The 17,585-nt window shown below is 38.4% G+C and overlaps 1 protein-coding gene across 1 annotated transcript in view; it reads left to right on the top strand.

Annotated features, from left to right (window-relative positions):
* Nucleotides 1-1,669: 1,669 nt before the first annotated feature.
* itgav (integrin, alpha V) overlaps nucleotides 1,670-17,585 on the top strand; it is a 27,970-nt gene continuing 12,054 nt past the window's right edge. Inside the window, 8 exon segments of the mRNA XM_068733717.1 lie at nucleotides 1,670-2,085; nucleotides 4,843-4,970; nucleotides 13,804-13,892; nucleotides 14,291-14,405; nucleotides 15,451-15,512; nucleotides 15,652-15,700; nucleotides 17,310-17,432; nucleotides 17,511-17,555. Of these exon segments, the coding sequence (XP_068589818.1) occupies nucleotides 1,925-2,085; nucleotides 4,843-4,970; nucleotides 13,804-13,892; nucleotides 14,291-14,405; nucleotides 15,451-15,512; nucleotides 15,652-15,700; nucleotides 17,310-17,432; nucleotides 17,511-17,555 (772 nt within the window). The 5' untranslated portion in view covers nucleotides 1,670-1,924.

Genomic DNA, 17,585 nt, shown 5'->3' with positions numbered 1-17,585 from the left:
CCGCTATATGGAAGGGAGGCACGAGAGAACCAGAGCCTTGGACCTGCAGTCAGAGCTCCGGAGGGAGGAGGAGAGCTCAGCTCCCGGCAGCAGCAGCAGCGTCTCCTCCTCCTCCTCCTCCTCCTTCTCCTCCTCCTCCTCCTCCTCCTCCTCCTCCTCCTCCTTGTCCTCGTCCTCCTCCTCCTCCTCCTCCTCCTCCTCCTCCTCCTTCTCCAGGAGCAGAGCTTCTCCTCTCTGCTGGAGACCCAGGACGTATTGCTGGACCCGCTGGAGGGAAGGGAGGCACGGGGAGAACCAGAACCAGGACTGAGAGGGTCAGACTGTCAGACCCTGCTGCAGTAGAATGAGAGGTTTTCTAAAGGGAGTCTGGTGCTCAGAGACACTACAGCTTTAGTCCACAGGGACCAACAGAACCAACAGAACGGCAGTAATACAACAGTGTAGAAGTACTTTGTTACAAGTAAAAGTCCTGCATTTAAACTGTTAACTAAGTAAAACTATAAAGTAAAATATAGATAATGTACTAAAAGTAAAAGTACGCATCATGCTGAATAATATATATTATATTATCGTTGTATAAATATTGATGCATTAATGTGTTCATCACTTAAATGTTGCAGCTCATTTGAATAACTTCACGTTCTGCTTCATATATTATTCATCTGAATCAAAATAATGTAAAAAGGAAAACCCTCGAAATAAAATGTGTTCCTGTGAACTTCCTGTTGTGCGTCAGGAATCCGCTCCGTCAAGTTAGAACCCAAACAGGCCGGAAGACACAGGAAACCGATATATTACCTTCAGAATAAAAGCAGGGCTTCTAGTTAAACATTTTTTAATTTAGTTCTTTACGAAACAGCTGATTGATGAGTGTCATAGTCATATAAAGTACTTACTTCACTGAAGTGAAACTCTACATAGAATCTAGTTAGTTGTTTTATTTCTATACTTTTATTAATGTATTCATATTTCTGTATTTGTCTGTCTCTGTCATTCTGTGTCTCCTCTGGAGATCAATAAAGATTTATCTCTTTTGTTCTGATTATGAACAAGATATTAGTTAAACACCAAACATCAAAAGTACCTGTACATTATACACTTTGTTTGTATATACTGTCATGTTTAAATACACAGAGAGCAACTAATATATTTTAAAATGTCTAAAATAAAACACGTTTAATTCATTTTTTGGTCTAGATAATATATAAATATTATTTTATCTGAATATAATATCGCCCGTCTAAAAGTGAAATGATCATTTCTACTCAGTCCCGTGGTTTCTGACGACGTCTCTTACTTTGTAGGAGTAGACCCGGTTTGATCCATGAACACTGAGTTAGAGCTGGTTCAGTTCATTTGAGATAACACAGTTTATTATTTATTATGTGGATGTATTTTGATTTTAGTTTTATTTCTGTAATTTTTATTTTTATTTTGAAGAATAAGCTTTGTAATAACTACTTTTAAACTTGTCTTATTTGTTTGTACTCTTCATGAAATAAAAGTATTATTTAAAAAAATATTTTAAAGTAATATTTAAAAAAAAAACACACCAGTGCTTTTGTTTTGAAGGGAATAAACCGGACGCCGTGTGGTTTAGTGATGTAACTTGAATACTAGTGGTCGACTGACACACTTCCCCACACACACACACACACACACTCACAGTCAGTGGGTCGGTCGCGGCCTCTCCCCGAGCGTGTCCCTGTATTTCTGCTACTTTTGTCGGCTAAAAACAGGCTAACGAACCGCCGGACAGAACCGGACAGACTTCGGGGTAACACCGGAAGTCTCGGTTTAACTAAGACTAAAGAAACACTGACCGCGGCCTCAGTTTAGATTAATATTGAGGACGGTACAATTTATATATATATATATTTACTTTAAACCGTCCTCCTCGGTGGTTCTGGTGGTTCTGGCAGCCATGGCCGGAGGACGCGCGGTCCTCGTCCTGCTGGGTTTGTGTCTCCTCCGTCGCGGAGGATCCTTCAACCTGGACGCCGACAAACCGGCCGTGTTCTCCGGACCGGAGGGCAGCTACTTCGGCTTCTCGGTGGACTTCTTCAGCCCCCCCAACAACAAGCAGTAAGACGCATATAAATACGCATATACATATACATATATATAAGTATTATTATCAGATACTCAGGATCAATACCACACTAACAATCCGTGCAATATATATACACAAGTATTCTGTCTATATATAACATTTTAGTTATTGTGGATTTTTTTACTCATTTAATATTCTTTACTGTTTTATTACTTATTCACTTATTTATAATACTTCTTTTGATACATGTTTTTTTAACCATGTTTCTTGTTGCACTATACTGTGTGTATATATACATATACTGTATATATATACACAGTATATATATACACACATATATATATATATATATATGTATATATTTATATATATACACATATATATATACATATATGTGTGTATATATATATATATATATATAAAGTATTATTAATATGATTCTCAGGATCAGTACCTGCATCACAACTTGTTTTATTTTATTTAATAACTTCATTACTCGTTTTTTAGTATTCCTCAGTGGTGGAAGAAGTACTTTTTTAAGTAAGAGTATTGATACTACAGTGTTGAAATACTCTGTTGTAAGTTAAAAAGTCCTGCATTTAAAAGTACTAACTTCAAAGTATTAATAAGCAAAAAGTACTCATTATGCGGAATACTATATATTATATTATTGTATTATATTTAACGTGTTCATCATTGTATTGACTTTATATACTGCTGGTAGTTTAATCTGTAATAATACATCATTGTTTATTAGTAGATTAATAATCTGACTTTGTAACTAAAGATTACTCAAGAGTACTTGAGTACTATGAGTTAGTACTTGAGTACTATGAGTTAGTACTTCAGTACTATGTACTATGAGTTAGTACTTCAGTACTATGTACTGAGTTAGTACTTCAGTACTATGTACTGAGTTAGTACTTCAGTACTATGTACTATGAGTTAGTACTTCAGTACTTGACTACTATAAGTTAGTACTTCAGTACTATGAGTTAGTACTTCAGTACTTGAGTACTATGAGTTAGTACTTCAGTACTATGTACTATGAGTTAGTACTTCAGTACTATGAGTTAGTACTTCAGGAGGTTAACGCTCTAAATTCTCCTCCAAACGTTTAAACTTGAGTCATACATTTGTTTGTGTTTTCATACATTTGTTTGTGTTTTCATACGTTTGTTTGTGTTTATTTCATGAATTTTTTCCTGAAGCATTTATATATTATTTCCGCTTGGTGTCTTCTGGTTTCCTGTTTTAAACAGATATGAGTGTGATCGTGTCCTCCCGACCTCTTGTTGTCTCTGATGTTAGACGTCCTCAAATAGATTAAATAGAGTTTAACGGTCGTCCCTCATGATGAGGAGACGCGGCTGTTTATTAAACTTCATCGTCATATCTACGTCTTTTCATATCAGTTTAAAATATATCAGAAAGAACACAAAGTGTATCCTGATGAAGAGCTTTGTTTTCATTTTTAAAAAGTAAAACTACATTTAGAAATACACGTAAACTTAAACTTTGGTTAAAAAGCAACACGTCCCTCTGAGACGTTCCATCGGTCCAAACAATCCACGTCAGAACTCCGAACCGGCAACATCATGTTTACGTGTTTACATGTTTACGTGTTTACATGTTTTCATGTTTACGTGTTTACGTGTTTTCATGTTTACGTGTTTTCATGTTTACGTGTTTTCATGTTTACATGTTTTTCATGTTTTCGGGTTTACATGTTTTTGTGTTTTCGTGTTTACATGTTTTTGTGTTTACATCTTTTCATGTTTACGTGTTTACATGTTTTCGTGTTTACATGTTTACGTGTTTTCATGTTTACGTGTTTTCATGTTTACGTGTTTTCATGTTTACATGTTTTTCATGTTTTCGGGTTTCCATGTTTTTGTGTTTTCGTGTTTACATGTTTTTGTGTTTACATGTTTTTGTGTTTACATCTTTTCATGTTTACGTGTTTACATGTTTTCGTGTTTACATGTTTACGTGTTTTCATGTTTACGTGTTTTCATGTTTTGATGTTTTTCATGTTTTCGTGTTTACATGTTTTTGTGTTTACATGTTTTTGTGTTTACATGTTTACGTGTTTTCATGTTTACGTGTTTTCATGTTTACATGTTTTCGTGTTTACATGTTTTCGTGTTTACATGTTTTCGTGTTTACATGTTTTCGTGTTTACATGTTTTTGTGTTTACATGTTTTCGTGTTTACGTGTTTTCATGTTTTCATGTTTACGTGTTTTCATGTTTACGTGTTTACATGTTTACGTGTTTTCATGTTTACGTGTTTTCATGTTTACATGTTTTTCATGTTTTCGTGTTTACATGTTTTTGTGTTTACATGTTTTTGTGTTTACATGTTTTTGTTTTTACATCTTTTCATGTTTACGTGTTTACATGTTTTCGTGTTTACCTGTTTACGTGTTTTCATGTTTACGTGTTTACATGTTTACATGTTTACGTGTTTACATGTTTTCGTGTTTACATGTTTACGTGTTTTCATGTTCACATGTTTTCATGTTTACGTGTTTTTGTGTTTTCGTCCCCTACGTCGTCCCATACATCGTCCCCTTCGTCATCGTCCCCTTCGTCGTCGTCCCCTTCGTCGTCGTCCCCTTTGTCGTCGTCCTCTAGGTCATACGTCCACACATTATAATAATTAGCACAAAATTACTCATTTCTATTATAATAATCAGTGTTGTATGTGTTTCAGAAGATGTAAACTGTAGAGTGATGAAACCCTCACTCCTCTCTTCTCCTCTTCTCCTCCCCTCCTCTACTCAGGTCAGATGTTCTGGTGGGCGCTCCCCGAGCTAACACCTCCTCACCCAGCAGTGTAGAGGAGAGAGGAGCAGTGTACAGTTGTCCCTGGAAGAGCTCCTCCTGCCAGCAGCTGGAGTTCGACAACACAGGTTAGTCTGGAACTTTCTGGGTTGTGTTCTAGTCTGGAACCTTCTGGGTTGTGTTTTAGTCTGGAACCTTCTGGGTTGTGTTCTAGTCTGGAACTTTCTGGGTTGTGTTTTAGCCTAGAACCTTCTGGGTTGTGTTCTAGTCTGGAACCTTCTGGGTTGTGTTCTAGTCTGGAACCTTCTGGGTTGTGTTTTAGTCTGGAACCTTCTGGGTTGTGTTCTAGTCTGGAACCTTTTGGGTTGTGTTTTAGTCTAGAACCTTCTGGGTTGTGTTTTAGTTTAGAACCTTCTGGGTTGTGTTTTAGTTTAGAACCTTCTCAGTTGTGTTCTATTCTGGAACCTTCTGGGTTGTGTTCAAGTCTGGAACTTTCTGGGTTGTGTTTTAGTCTAGAACCTTCTGGGTTGTGTTCTAGTCTGGAACCTTCTGGGTTGTGTTCTCGTCTAGAACCGTCTGGGTTGTGTTTTAGTCTAGAACCTTCTGGCTTGTGTTTTAGTCTGGAACCTTCTGGGTTGTGTTTTAGTCTGGAACCTTCTGGGTTGTTTTAGTCTGGAACCTTCTGGGTTGTGTTTTCGTTTAGAACCTTCTGGGTTGTGTTCTAGTCTGGAACCTTCTGGGTTGTGTTCTATTCTGGAACCTTCTGGGTTGTGTTTTAGTCTGGAATCTTCTGAGTTGTGTTTTAGTCTGGAATCTTCTGGGTTGTGTTTTATTCTGGAATCCTCTGGGTTGTGTTCTAGTCTGGAACCTTCTGGGTTGTGTTTTATTCTGAAACCTTCTGGGTTGTGTTTTATTCTGAAGGGACAGAAACCCTAACAGGGACGCTGTGGCCCCCTATTAAGTTAATCTGGTCTCAGCTGCTGCGCTCTTTGGAGGTTAAACTCCAGAGAGACTCTGAGCTTTTACTGAAGTGTGATGAAGCTGAGAGAAGTGAAGTGAAGAAGACTTTCTCTCTGATCCTTTCATTTTAGTTTAGTTTTCAGTGTTTGTGGGTCACTTTCAGTTCTTCAGGAAGAGTTGGTTTTAGTTTTTATATATTTAGTTTCTTTTTGTTCGGGTCAGGTTTAATGTCTCTGAAGAGTGTAGCATATGAATATGAATATGAATGTAGTCTGTGTGGGCTGTAGAAGGCTGATCTTTATCTGACACTGTGCAGAAATACCTTTAAACACAATGAATAGGCAACAAACAACAATCTGTGCAGGATTCAACGCTTCAATCTGTTCAGTACACCCTTAAAACCTGCACATACACCATAAATAACTCATATATCTATATTTTTATATAGATCTATAATATATAGATCTATATATTATATATCTATTCAGATATATCTGTATACAGTCCCTGAACGCACCTCTTGAACACAGTAACAGAGAGGTGCTGCCGGGCGGTGAGACTCGTGTCAGGACACATTGAGGAATGTTGTGGTGAGACATTGTGAGGACTCGTCCTCTCTGTGAGGAGACTCTTCTTGTGTTGTACTCTGACCGTCCGTTACACTGGTGTGTCTTGTCACACAGGAAACAGACTGACAGTCAGTGACACTTCATAAATATCAGGAAATCCTAAAAAAAGAATTCATGAGGAAATAACAAACATCTTCAGCAGTTCATGTGAAGAGATGCATTATGTACTATTATTATTATTATGTGAAGAGTTCTCCTCCACTTCTATTAAAGTCCTTAAATATCCAGACTAGATGTTCATCAGTTGAAGATAAAGTTTAAATAACGTGTGTGTGAGAAATATATTAAATAAACAAATAAAAAATAAGAACATTTAATAAATACAATAAATAAAAAATAAATCATTAAATCATTTTAAAAAAATTAAAAAATATATATATTTTTTATAATTAAATAAAATAAAATATGTAAAATAATTAAATAAATACATTTAAATAAATCATTTTGTAACATCAACAAATAGAAATAAAACAGAAAAGCGACGAATGTTACTGAGACAAAAACATGTGAGAAGATTTAGACTCACGGAAAGTTTAGTTTGGATGTGGAGATAAAATATACCCCCCCCCCCCACACACACACGCACACACACACACACACTCACATACATACATACGTACATACATACACACACACACACACATATACACACTCACAGACACACTCACACACATACATACATACACACATACATACATACATACATACACACACAGACACACACACACTCACACACAGACACAGACACACACACACACACACACACACACACACAGTGAGCGTGGACTCTGTTGCCTCATGATACAGATTAACTCAGATAATCAGGACGTATTAAAGAAACACGTCTGTTGAAACTCTGCAGCCTCTCAACCAGCGGTGACTCAAACCCCGAGCTTTCACAACCCTCCTCTGACAGACCCGACGAGGTCTAAGGAAAACCTGAACCAGGTGTTTCACACAGACGCTGACAGGATATGATGTCACTCTAAAGGTAAACTGAAAGCCCTGAAGGGACACACCCAACGTTAGTCTTCAGTCTTTATCTGAATCCACAACACAACAATAATAATGATAGTGAAATATGTTTTAATCCATAAAACTAAACTACAATAATAATGACAGTGAAATATGTTTTAATGCATAAAACTAAACAACAATAATAATGAAATATGTTTTAATCCATAAAACTAAACAACAATAATAATGACAGTGAAATATGTTTTAATCAATAAAACTAAACTACAATAATAATGACAGTGAAATATGTTTTAATCAATAAAACTAAACTACAATAATAATGAAATATGTTTTAATTCATAAAACTAAACTACAATAATAATGAAATATGTTTTAATCAATACAACTAAACTACAATAATAATGAAATATGTTTTAATCAATAAAACCAAACAACAATAATAATGAAATATGTTTTAATCAATAAAACTAAACTTAATGTAAAGATCAGAAAGTGAAATGTTCTAAACACAGCAACACAACAATAATCTAATAACAACAATAAAACAATAACAACAATACAACAATCATACTAATAATACAATTATACTTAAAAATAATCAAACACTGGTGAAGGTTCTCGTTCTTCATCGTTCTACATGTAGAAAATATTATAAATACTTCTACTGTAGTAACTAAGTACATATACGTACTCAGGTACACATTTGTGTGACATTAGTACTTTTACTGTGTGGTATTAGTACTTTTACTGCAGTAAAATATCAGAATACTTTCCCTCAGTGTTGAAAATAATAAGACAAAAACATATTCGTGTGACTGGTTGGTATTTTGTCAGCCATGACAGCAGGAAACCACACACACACACACACACACACACACACACACACACACACACACACACACACACACACACACACATATATATCAGCATGAAGGGTACTATCTGATACATACGAGCTGATTTCAACTGATAGACTGATGTTGTTGCCTCTGGCTGTAATGCTGTTAGTGAGTGGCCTAGTTGTGTGTGTGTGTGTGTGTGTGTGTGTGTGTGTGTGTGTGTGTGTGTGTGTGTGTGTGTGTGTGTGTTTCTCCCACAATAAAGGCCTTTGTTGTTGGTCTAACTAACCTGATTGCTGGCCAAAGCTTTACTGGACCAGAGAACAGAATGGATTGGAATGTTTTTTCTGTGTGTGTGTATGTGTGTGTGTGTGTGTGTGTGTGTCATGACTGTGTGTGTGTGTGTGTGTGTGTGTGTGTGTGTGTGTGTGTGTGTGTGTGTGTGTGTGAGTGTGTGTCATGACTCAGTGTGTTTGTCTGTCCTATTCTGGGCCGTCTAACCATGATGCACCACAAGCTTTAGTCCCTGTTGGATGTTTGTTTTATGTTTGTTTTATGTTTGTTTTATGTTTGTTTTATTTTTGTTGGATATTTGTTGGATGTTTGTTGGATGTTTGTTGGATGTTTGTTGGAGGTTTGTTGGATGTTTGTTGGAGGTTTGTTTGATGCTTGTTGGATGTTTGTTTGATGTTTGTTTTATGTTTGTTTTATGTTTGTTGGATGTTTGTTGGAGGTTTGTTGGATGTTTGTTGGAGGTTTGTTGGATGTTTGTTTTATGTTTGTTGGATGTTTGTTGGATGTTTGTTGGAGGATTGTTGGAGGATTGTTGGATGTTTGTTGGATGTTTGTTGGAGGTTTGTTGGAGGTTTGTTTGATGTTTGTTGGATGTTTGTTTGATGTTTGTTTTATGTTTGATTTATGTTTGTTGGAGGTTTGTTGGATGTTTGTTGGAGGTTTGTTGGATGTTTGTTTTATGTTTGTTTGTTGGATGTTTGTTTGATGTTTGTTGGATGTTTGTTGGATGTTTGTTAGAGGTTTGTTAGAGGATTGTTGGATGTTTGTTGGAGGTTTGTTTGATGTTTGTTGGAGGTTTGTTTGATGTTTGTTTTATGTTTGTTTGTTGGAGGTTTGTTTGATGCTTGCTGGATGTTTGTTGGATGTTTGTTTGATGTTTGTTGGATGTTTGTTGGAGGGTTGTTTTATGTTTGTTGGAGGTTTGTTTGATGTTTGTTGGAGGTTTGTTTGATGTTTGTTGGAGGTTTGTTGGAGGTTTGTTGGATGTTTGTTGGATGTTTGTTGGAGGTTTGTTTGATGTTTGTTGGAGGATTGTTGGATGTTTGTTGGAGATTTGTTAGATGTTTGTTGGAGGTTTGTTTGATGTTTGTTGGAGGTTTGTTTGATGTTTGTTGGAGGTTTGTTTGATGTTTGTTTGATGTTTGTTGGAGGTTTGTTTGATGTTTGTTTTATGTTTGTTTGTTGGAGGTTTGTTGGAGGTCTGTTGGATGTTTGTTTTATGTTTGTTGGAGGTTTGTTTGATGCTTGCTGGATGTTTGTTGGATGTTTGTTAGAGGTTTGTTGGATGTTTGTTGGAGGGTTGTTTTATGTTTGTTGGAGGTTTGTTTGATGTTTGTTGGAGGTTTGTTGGAGGTTTGTTTGATGTTTGTTTTATGTTTGTTTTATTTTTGTTGGATATTTGTTGGATGTTTGTTGGATGTTTGTTGGATGTTTGTTGGAGGTTTGTTGGATGTTTGTTGGAGGTTTGTTTGATGCTTGTTGGATGTTTGTTTGATGTTTGTTTTATGTTTGTTTTATGTTTGTTGGATGTTTGTTGGAGGTTTGTTGGATGTTTGTTGGAGGTTTGTTGGATGTTTGTTTTATGTTTGTTGGATGTTTGTTGGATGTTTGTTGGAGGATTGTTGGAGGATTGTTGGATGTTTGTTGGATGTTTGTTGGAGGTTTGTTGGAGGTTTGTTTGATGTTTGTTGGATGTTTGTTTGATGTTTGTTTTATGTTTGATTTATGTTTGTTGGAGGTTTGTTGGATGTTTGTTGGAGGTTTGTTGGATGTTTGTTTTATGTTTGTTTGTTGGATGTTTGTTTGATGTTTGTTGGATGTTTGTTGGATGTTTGTTAGAGGTTTGTTAGAGGATTGTTGGATGTTTGTTGGAGGTTTGTTTGATGTTTGTTGGAGGTTTGTTTGATGTTTGTTTTATGTTTGTTTGTTGGAGGTTTGTTTGATGCTTGCTGGATGTTTGTTGGATGTTTGTTTGATGTTTGTTGGATGTTTGTTGGAGGGTTGTTTTATGTTTGTTGGAGGTTTGTTTGATGTTTGTTGGAGGTTTGTTTGATGTTTGTTGGAGGTTTGTTGGAGGTTTGTTGGATGTTTGTTGGATGTTTGTTGGAGGTTTGTTTGATGTTTGTTGGAGGATTGTTGGATGTTTGTTGGAGATTTGTTAGATGTTTGTTGGAGGTTTGTTTGATGTTTGTTGGAGGTTTGTTTGATGTTTGTGGAGGTTTGTTTGATGTTTGTTTGATGTTTGTTGGAGGTTTGTTTGATGTTTGTTTTGTGTTGTTTGTTGGAGGTTGTTGGAGGTTGTTGGATGTTTGTTTTATGTTTGTTGGAGGTTTGTTTGATGCTTGCTGGATGTTTGTTGGATGTTTGTTAGAGGTTGTTGGATGTTTGTGGGGGGTTGTTTTATGTTTGTTGGAGGTTTGTTGATGTTTGTTGGAGGTTTGTTGGAGGTTTGTTTGATGTTTGTTGGAGGTTTGTTGGTGGGTTTGTTGGATGTTTGTTGGAGGTTTGTTTGATGTTGTTGGTGTTTGTGGGGTTTGTGGATGTGTTGGGGATGTTAGATGTTTGTTGGAGGTTTGTTTGTGTTTGTTGGAGTTTGTTTGATGTTTGTTGGAGGTTTGTTTGATGTTGTTGATGTTTGTTGGAGGTTTGGTTTGATGTTTGTTTTATGTTTGTTTGTGGAGGTTTGTTGGAGGTCTGTGGATGTTTGTTTTTGTTGTTGGTGGTTGTTTGATGCTTGCTGGATGTTTGTTGGATGTTTGTTGGATGTTTGTTGGAGGGTGTTTTATGTTTGTGGAGGTTTGTTTGTGTGTGGTGTTTGTTGGAGGTGTTTGATGTTTGTTGGATGTTTGTTGGAGGTTTGTTTGATGTTTGTTGGAGGATTGTTGGATGTTTGTTGGAGATTGTTTGATGTATGTTGGGGTTTGTTTGATGTTTGTGGGGTTTGTTTGATGTTTGTTGGAGGTTTGTTTGATGTTTGTGTGGTTGTTTGTGTGGGGGTTGTGGGTGGTGTTTTATGTTGTTTGTTGGAGGTTTGTTGGATGTTTGTTTTATGTTGTTGGAGGTTTGTTTGATGTTTGTTTGATGTTTGTTGGATGTTGTTTTATGTTTGTTGGGGGTTGTTTGATGTTTGTGGGAGGTTTGTTTGATGGTTGTGGGGGGTTTGTGGGGGTTTGTGGATGTTGTGGAGGTTTGTTGATGTTTGTGGGGGTGGTGTGGGGTTGTTTGGGGTGTGGGGGTGTGGGATGTGTGTGGAGATTTGTTGGGGTTGGTGGGGTGTGTGTTTGTTGGAGGTGTGTTTGATGTTTGTTGGAGGTTTGTTTGATGTTTGTTGGATGTTTGTTGGAGGGTTGTTTTATGTTTGTTGGAGGTTTGTTTGATGTTTGTTGGAGGTTTGTTTGATGTTTGTTGGAGGTTTGTTGGAGGTTTGTTGGATGTTTGTTGGAGGTTTGTTTGATGTTTGTTGGATGTTTGTTGGAGGTTTGTTTGATGTTTGTTGGAGGATTGTTGGATGTTTGTTGGAGATTTGTTTGATGTTTGTTGGAGGTTTGTTTGATGTTTGTTGGATGTTTGTTTGATGTTTGTTGGAGGTTTGTTTGATGTTTGTTTTATGTTTGTTTGTTGGAGGTTTGTTGGAGGTCTGTTGGATGTTTGTTTTATGTTTGTTGGAGGTTTGTTTGATGTTTGTTGGAGGTTTGTTGGATGTTTGTTTTATGTTTGTTGGAGGTTTGTTTGATGTTTGTTTGATGTTTGTTGGAGGTTTGTTTGATGTTTGTTTGATGTTTGTTGGATGTTTGTTTGATATTTGTTGGAGGTTTGTTGGAGGGTCCTGGGTCTCCAGCAGAGAGGAGAGGCTCCGCTCCTGGAGGAGGAGGAGGAGGAGGAGGAGGAGCTGTTAGTTAGTTAGGGTTGTGTAGTTAAACTAACTAACTGATGGAGGCAGCGGTAGAGTTGTTGTGTAAAATGAATTTATAAGATCACACTTTGTGTCTGTATTATTATTTCTGCTCCTTTTAAACACACAACAGTCCATCGACACAACCAGTCATTGAGTGTTGTGACTGCTTTAAAGTGCTGACCGACATCTACTGTAGTAATACACAGACTGTGTATAAGTACCTCATTCAACCACACTGTCCTTTTAAACAGTAAACACAGTCCACACACCTTCATCCTACCAATGAATCAACCTTCATTACATTTACTTTAAGGCCTTTGTTGTCGTCGCCTCATTTCTTGAGGTTGAGGATTTGCAATCCTCTATTGACCACCCCCCCCCCCCCCCCCCCCCCCCCAAAAAAAAAGAAACAACAACAAAGAGTGTGTTGCCATGGTTAGGGTGCTGTTAAGATGCTAACTAGTTGGCACAAACACAACACTTGCCCCCCCCCCCCCCCCCCCCCCCCCGTTGACTGACCCAATTGCAAAACAAAGTCTTTATTTGTTGCCAAAAATGAGTGAAACAAACCTTTTTGTTGTTGTTTATCTACTCTGAGTGATGGGGACCAGTCAGAACCAGTCAGAACAGTCGTTCTCACTGTTCTGACTGGTTCAGTCTCTTAACCAAAGTCTCTTAAAGCTTCCCATCCTGACGGGATCCTCCCCAGTGTTTCCTCACTGTGGGCTTATTGTTGATCAGAAGCTTGGTGGTGGTCTAGTGGTGGTTTAGTCTTTGAACCATGACTTCAGCCAGCTGACTCTGGTTTGAGAGGAGGGCAGGGCGTCTCTGTATCGCTTCATTACCACATACTACATACCTGCTAGTGTGTACATGTACACCGTGGATTGCTGCTCATCTTAGGCTTCATACTGATCTCATGAGGAACCAGTCTCAGATTAATCCTGATCCTTTAATGACCTACTTCAGTAACCGAGACATCAGAGAGAAGGTGGTCTATTCCTATAAATAGTTATACTTAATTCTTCTTAATGCTTTGGACAGACATGATAGATAGTGAAACACTACCGTCTTTGTCCACAGGGGGCGCCACAACATCACAAAATAAATGTAATTGTTACATATTATAAAGAGATTTGGTGAAACTAAAACTGTTCACTGAAAATATATATCATATATATATTTGTTATATATATTATTATTATAATATATATATAATATTTTATTATATATATTATATGTGGAAACACATTATGTCTTTATGTGGAAACACATTATGTCTTTATGTGTTTGCTCATTCACGTCAATGAATGATACTTTTATTCATACTTTTATTTAATTTTTTTATACTTTTATGTCTTTCCAGATGACAGGAATAAAGACGGAGCTCAGATGGAGTTTAAATCCAAGCAGTGGTTCGGAGCCTCAGTACGATCTGATGGAGAACACATCCTGGTGAGAAGCTACATGATGTATCCCATACTGTGTTATACTTTATTATACTGTATTATACTGTGTTATACTGTATTTTACTGTAATATACTGTGTTATACTCTATCATACTGTATTATACTGTGTTATACTGTATTTTACTGTAATATACTCTGTTATACTTTATTATACGGTGTTATACTGTATTTTACTGTAATATACTGTTATTATACGGTATATTACAGTATAATAAAGTATATTACAGTAAAATACATGGATGGATGATATTACGATACAATATTATCACAATACTTAAGTCTCAGCACTTATTCCTCAATCAATATCTTATTGATCTATTTATTATGTGTGTGTGTGTGTGTGTGTGTGTGTGTGTGTGTGTGTGTGTGTGTGTGTCTCTCCAGGCCTGTGCTCCTCTGTATCAGTGGTCGACGTTCGGTGTCTCTGAGCGAGAGCCAGTTGGAACGTGTTACCTGAAGAAAGGCAGCACGGTGGTGGAGTACTCGCCCTGCAGATCAAGTCAGTGTTCCAGTAGAGGACCGTAGAACTACAGGACCGTAAAACTACAGGACCATAGAGCTACAGTACCGTAGAGCTACAGGACTGTAGAACTACAGTACGATAGAGCTACAGGACCGTAGAGCTACAGGACCGTAGAGCTACAGGGCCGTAGAACTACAGGACCGTAAAACTACAGGACCATAGAGCTACAGTACCGTAGAGCTACAGGACTGTAGAACTACAGTACGATAGAGCTACAGGACCGTAGAGCTACAGGACCGTAGAGCTACAGGGCCGTAGAACTACAGGACCGTAAAACTACAGGACCATAGAGCTACAGTACCGTAGAGCTGCAGGACTGTAGAACTACAGGACCGTAGAACTACAGGACTATAGAAATACAGGACCGTAGAACTACAGGGCCGTAAAACTACAGGACCGTAGAACTACAGGACCGTAAAACTACAGGACCATAGAGCTACAGGACCGTAGAACTACAGGACCATAGAGCTACAGGACCGTAGAACTACAGGACCATAGAGCTACAGGACCGTAGAACTACAGGACTGTAGAACTACAGGACCGTAAAACTACAGGACCATAGAGCTACAGGACCATAGAGCTACAGGACCATAGAGCTACAGGACCGTAGAACTACAGGACCATAGAGCTACAGTACCGTAGAGCTACAGGACTGTAGAACTACAGTACGATAGAGCTACAGGACCGTAGAGCTACAGGACTGTAGAGCTACAGGACCGTAGAACTACAGGACTGTAGAGCTACAGGACCGTAGAACTACAGGACCGTAAAACTACAGTACCATAGAGCTACAGGACTGTAGAACTACTAGTGTAAATGTATATCAATATGTCACTTCTCTCTAAAGGGTTTTAGTAGAGAAAGTGCCTAAACTTTGTATAGTTATATTCTCAGGACTCTGACTGTTGGATATATAGACTGGATGATGATGATGATGATGATGATGATGATGATGATAATAATAATAATCATAGTAGCGTATCCTCTGTTTACCTTGTTATTGTTGTATATCTCTGTCCAGGTGCCAGCTCACCTGAGGGGCAGGGCTTCTGTCAGGCCGGCTTCAGCGCCGACTTCCTGAAGGTACTTATTCTTACTGTGTGGTATTAGTACTTTTACTAAAGGGAGTAATCTGAGTACTTCATCACTGATCTGATGGGGTCCAATGAGAAGTGAAAGTGATAAAAGTTTCTTTCTTTCTTTCTCTTTTTTGTGCTTCCAGAAGAACAACAGAGTGGTGGTGGGAGGACCAGGCAGCTTCTACTGGCAGGGTGTGTGTGTGTGTGTGTGTGTGTGTGTGTGTGTGTGTGTGTGTGTGTGTGTATGTGTGTGTGTGTATACAGGGTGTGACACACAGACTGTATCCTGACTCAGTCACACATGTTTTCTCTCTCTCTCTTCCAGGGGTGTGTTAGCTTAATTATTGTTTCCTGTTGAGTCAACACTCACAGCTACACACACACACACACACACACACACACACACACACACACACACACACACACACACACACACTCACAACTACACACACAGCTACACACACACACACACAACTACACACACAGCTACACACACACACACAACTACACACACACACACACACACACACACTCACAACTACACACACAGCTACACACACTCACAACTACACACACACACACACACACACACACACACACACACACTCACAACTACACACACAGCTACACGCACACACACACACACACACACACACACACACACACACACTCACAACTACACTCACAGCTACACACACACACACACACAACTACACACACACACACACACACACACACACACACACACACACTCACAACTACACACACAGCTACACACACTCACAGCTACACACACACACACACACAACTACACACACACACACACACACACACACACTCACAACTACACACACAGCTACACACACACACACAACTACACACACACTCACAACTACACACACAGCTACACACACACACACACACACAGCTACACACACTCACAACTACACTCACAGCTACACACACACACACATTTACACACACTCACAACTACACTCACAGCTACACACACACAACTACACACACACACACACACACACACACACACACAGCTACACACACACTCACAACTACACACACACACACATACACAGCTACACTCACAACTGCACTCACAGCTACACACACACTCACAACTGCACACTCACACACCCTTCTGGTTGTGATTAGACACTTGTTAACGCTGCGTCTCTGTGGCTCCTTTAATTACATGTTCTGACTGTTTTTCTAAACCTAAAGCTTGTAAACAAACTCATGAACGATATACTCTTCTGTTCTTTACTCTTCTGTTCTGCTCTGTTCTTCCTCCTCATCTTCTTCTCTAGTTGTTGTTCTCTTCTTCTTCTCTAGTTGTTGTTCTCTTCTTCTTCTTCTCTAGTTGTTGTTCTCTTCTTCTTCTCTAGTTGTTCTCTTCTTCTTCTTCTCTAGTTGTTGTTCTCTTCTTCTTCTCTAGTTGTTCTCTTCTTCTTCTTCTCTAGTTGTTGTTCTCTTCTTCTTCTCTAGTTGTTCTCTTCTTCTTCTTCTCTAGTTGTTGTTCTCTTCTTCTTCTCTACTTGTTCGCTTCTTCTTTAGTTGTTGTTCTCTTCTTCTCTAGTTGTTGTTCTCTTCTTCTTCTCTAGTTGTTCTCTTCTTCTTCTCTAGTTGTTGTTCTCGTCTTCTTCTCTAGTTGTTGTTCTCGTCTTCTTCTCTAGTTCTCTTCTTTAGTTGTTGTTCTCTTCTTATTCTTCTCTAGTTGTTGTTCTCTTCTTCTCTAGTTGTTTTTCTCTTCTTCTTCTCTCATGTGCTGCTCGTCTCTCTTCAGGTCAGCTGATTTCTGACGACCTCTCTGAGATCTTTGCCCGGGTTGATGGAGCGTACATCACTCCGTATGGAAACACCCTCGCCACCAAGTCAGCCAGCGCTCAGTACGACGACAGTTATCTAGGTATCCACACACACACACACACACAGGAGTATCAACATCTGTATATGAATCACAGCTGTATTGGTTTATGGTCCTCAGGATACTCTGTGACGGTCGGAGACTTCAACGAAGACGGAACAGAAGGTGAGATTAGAGATTAGACCCCCCCACCCG

This window comes from Cebidichthys violaceus, unplaced genomic scaffold, assembly GCF_023349555.1.
Source record: "Cebidichthys violaceus isolate CVI_PGR_0920_01 unplaced genomic scaffold, fCebVio1.0.p SCAF_11, whole genome shotgun sequence".
Taxonomy (NCBI): domain Eukaryota; kingdom Metazoa; phylum Chordata; class Actinopteri; order Perciformes; family Stichaeidae; genus Cebidichthys; species Cebidichthys violaceus.
The sequence above is the reverse complement of the archived record's forward strand: the minus strand, read 5'-3'. Positions and strand labels throughout refer to the sequence as shown.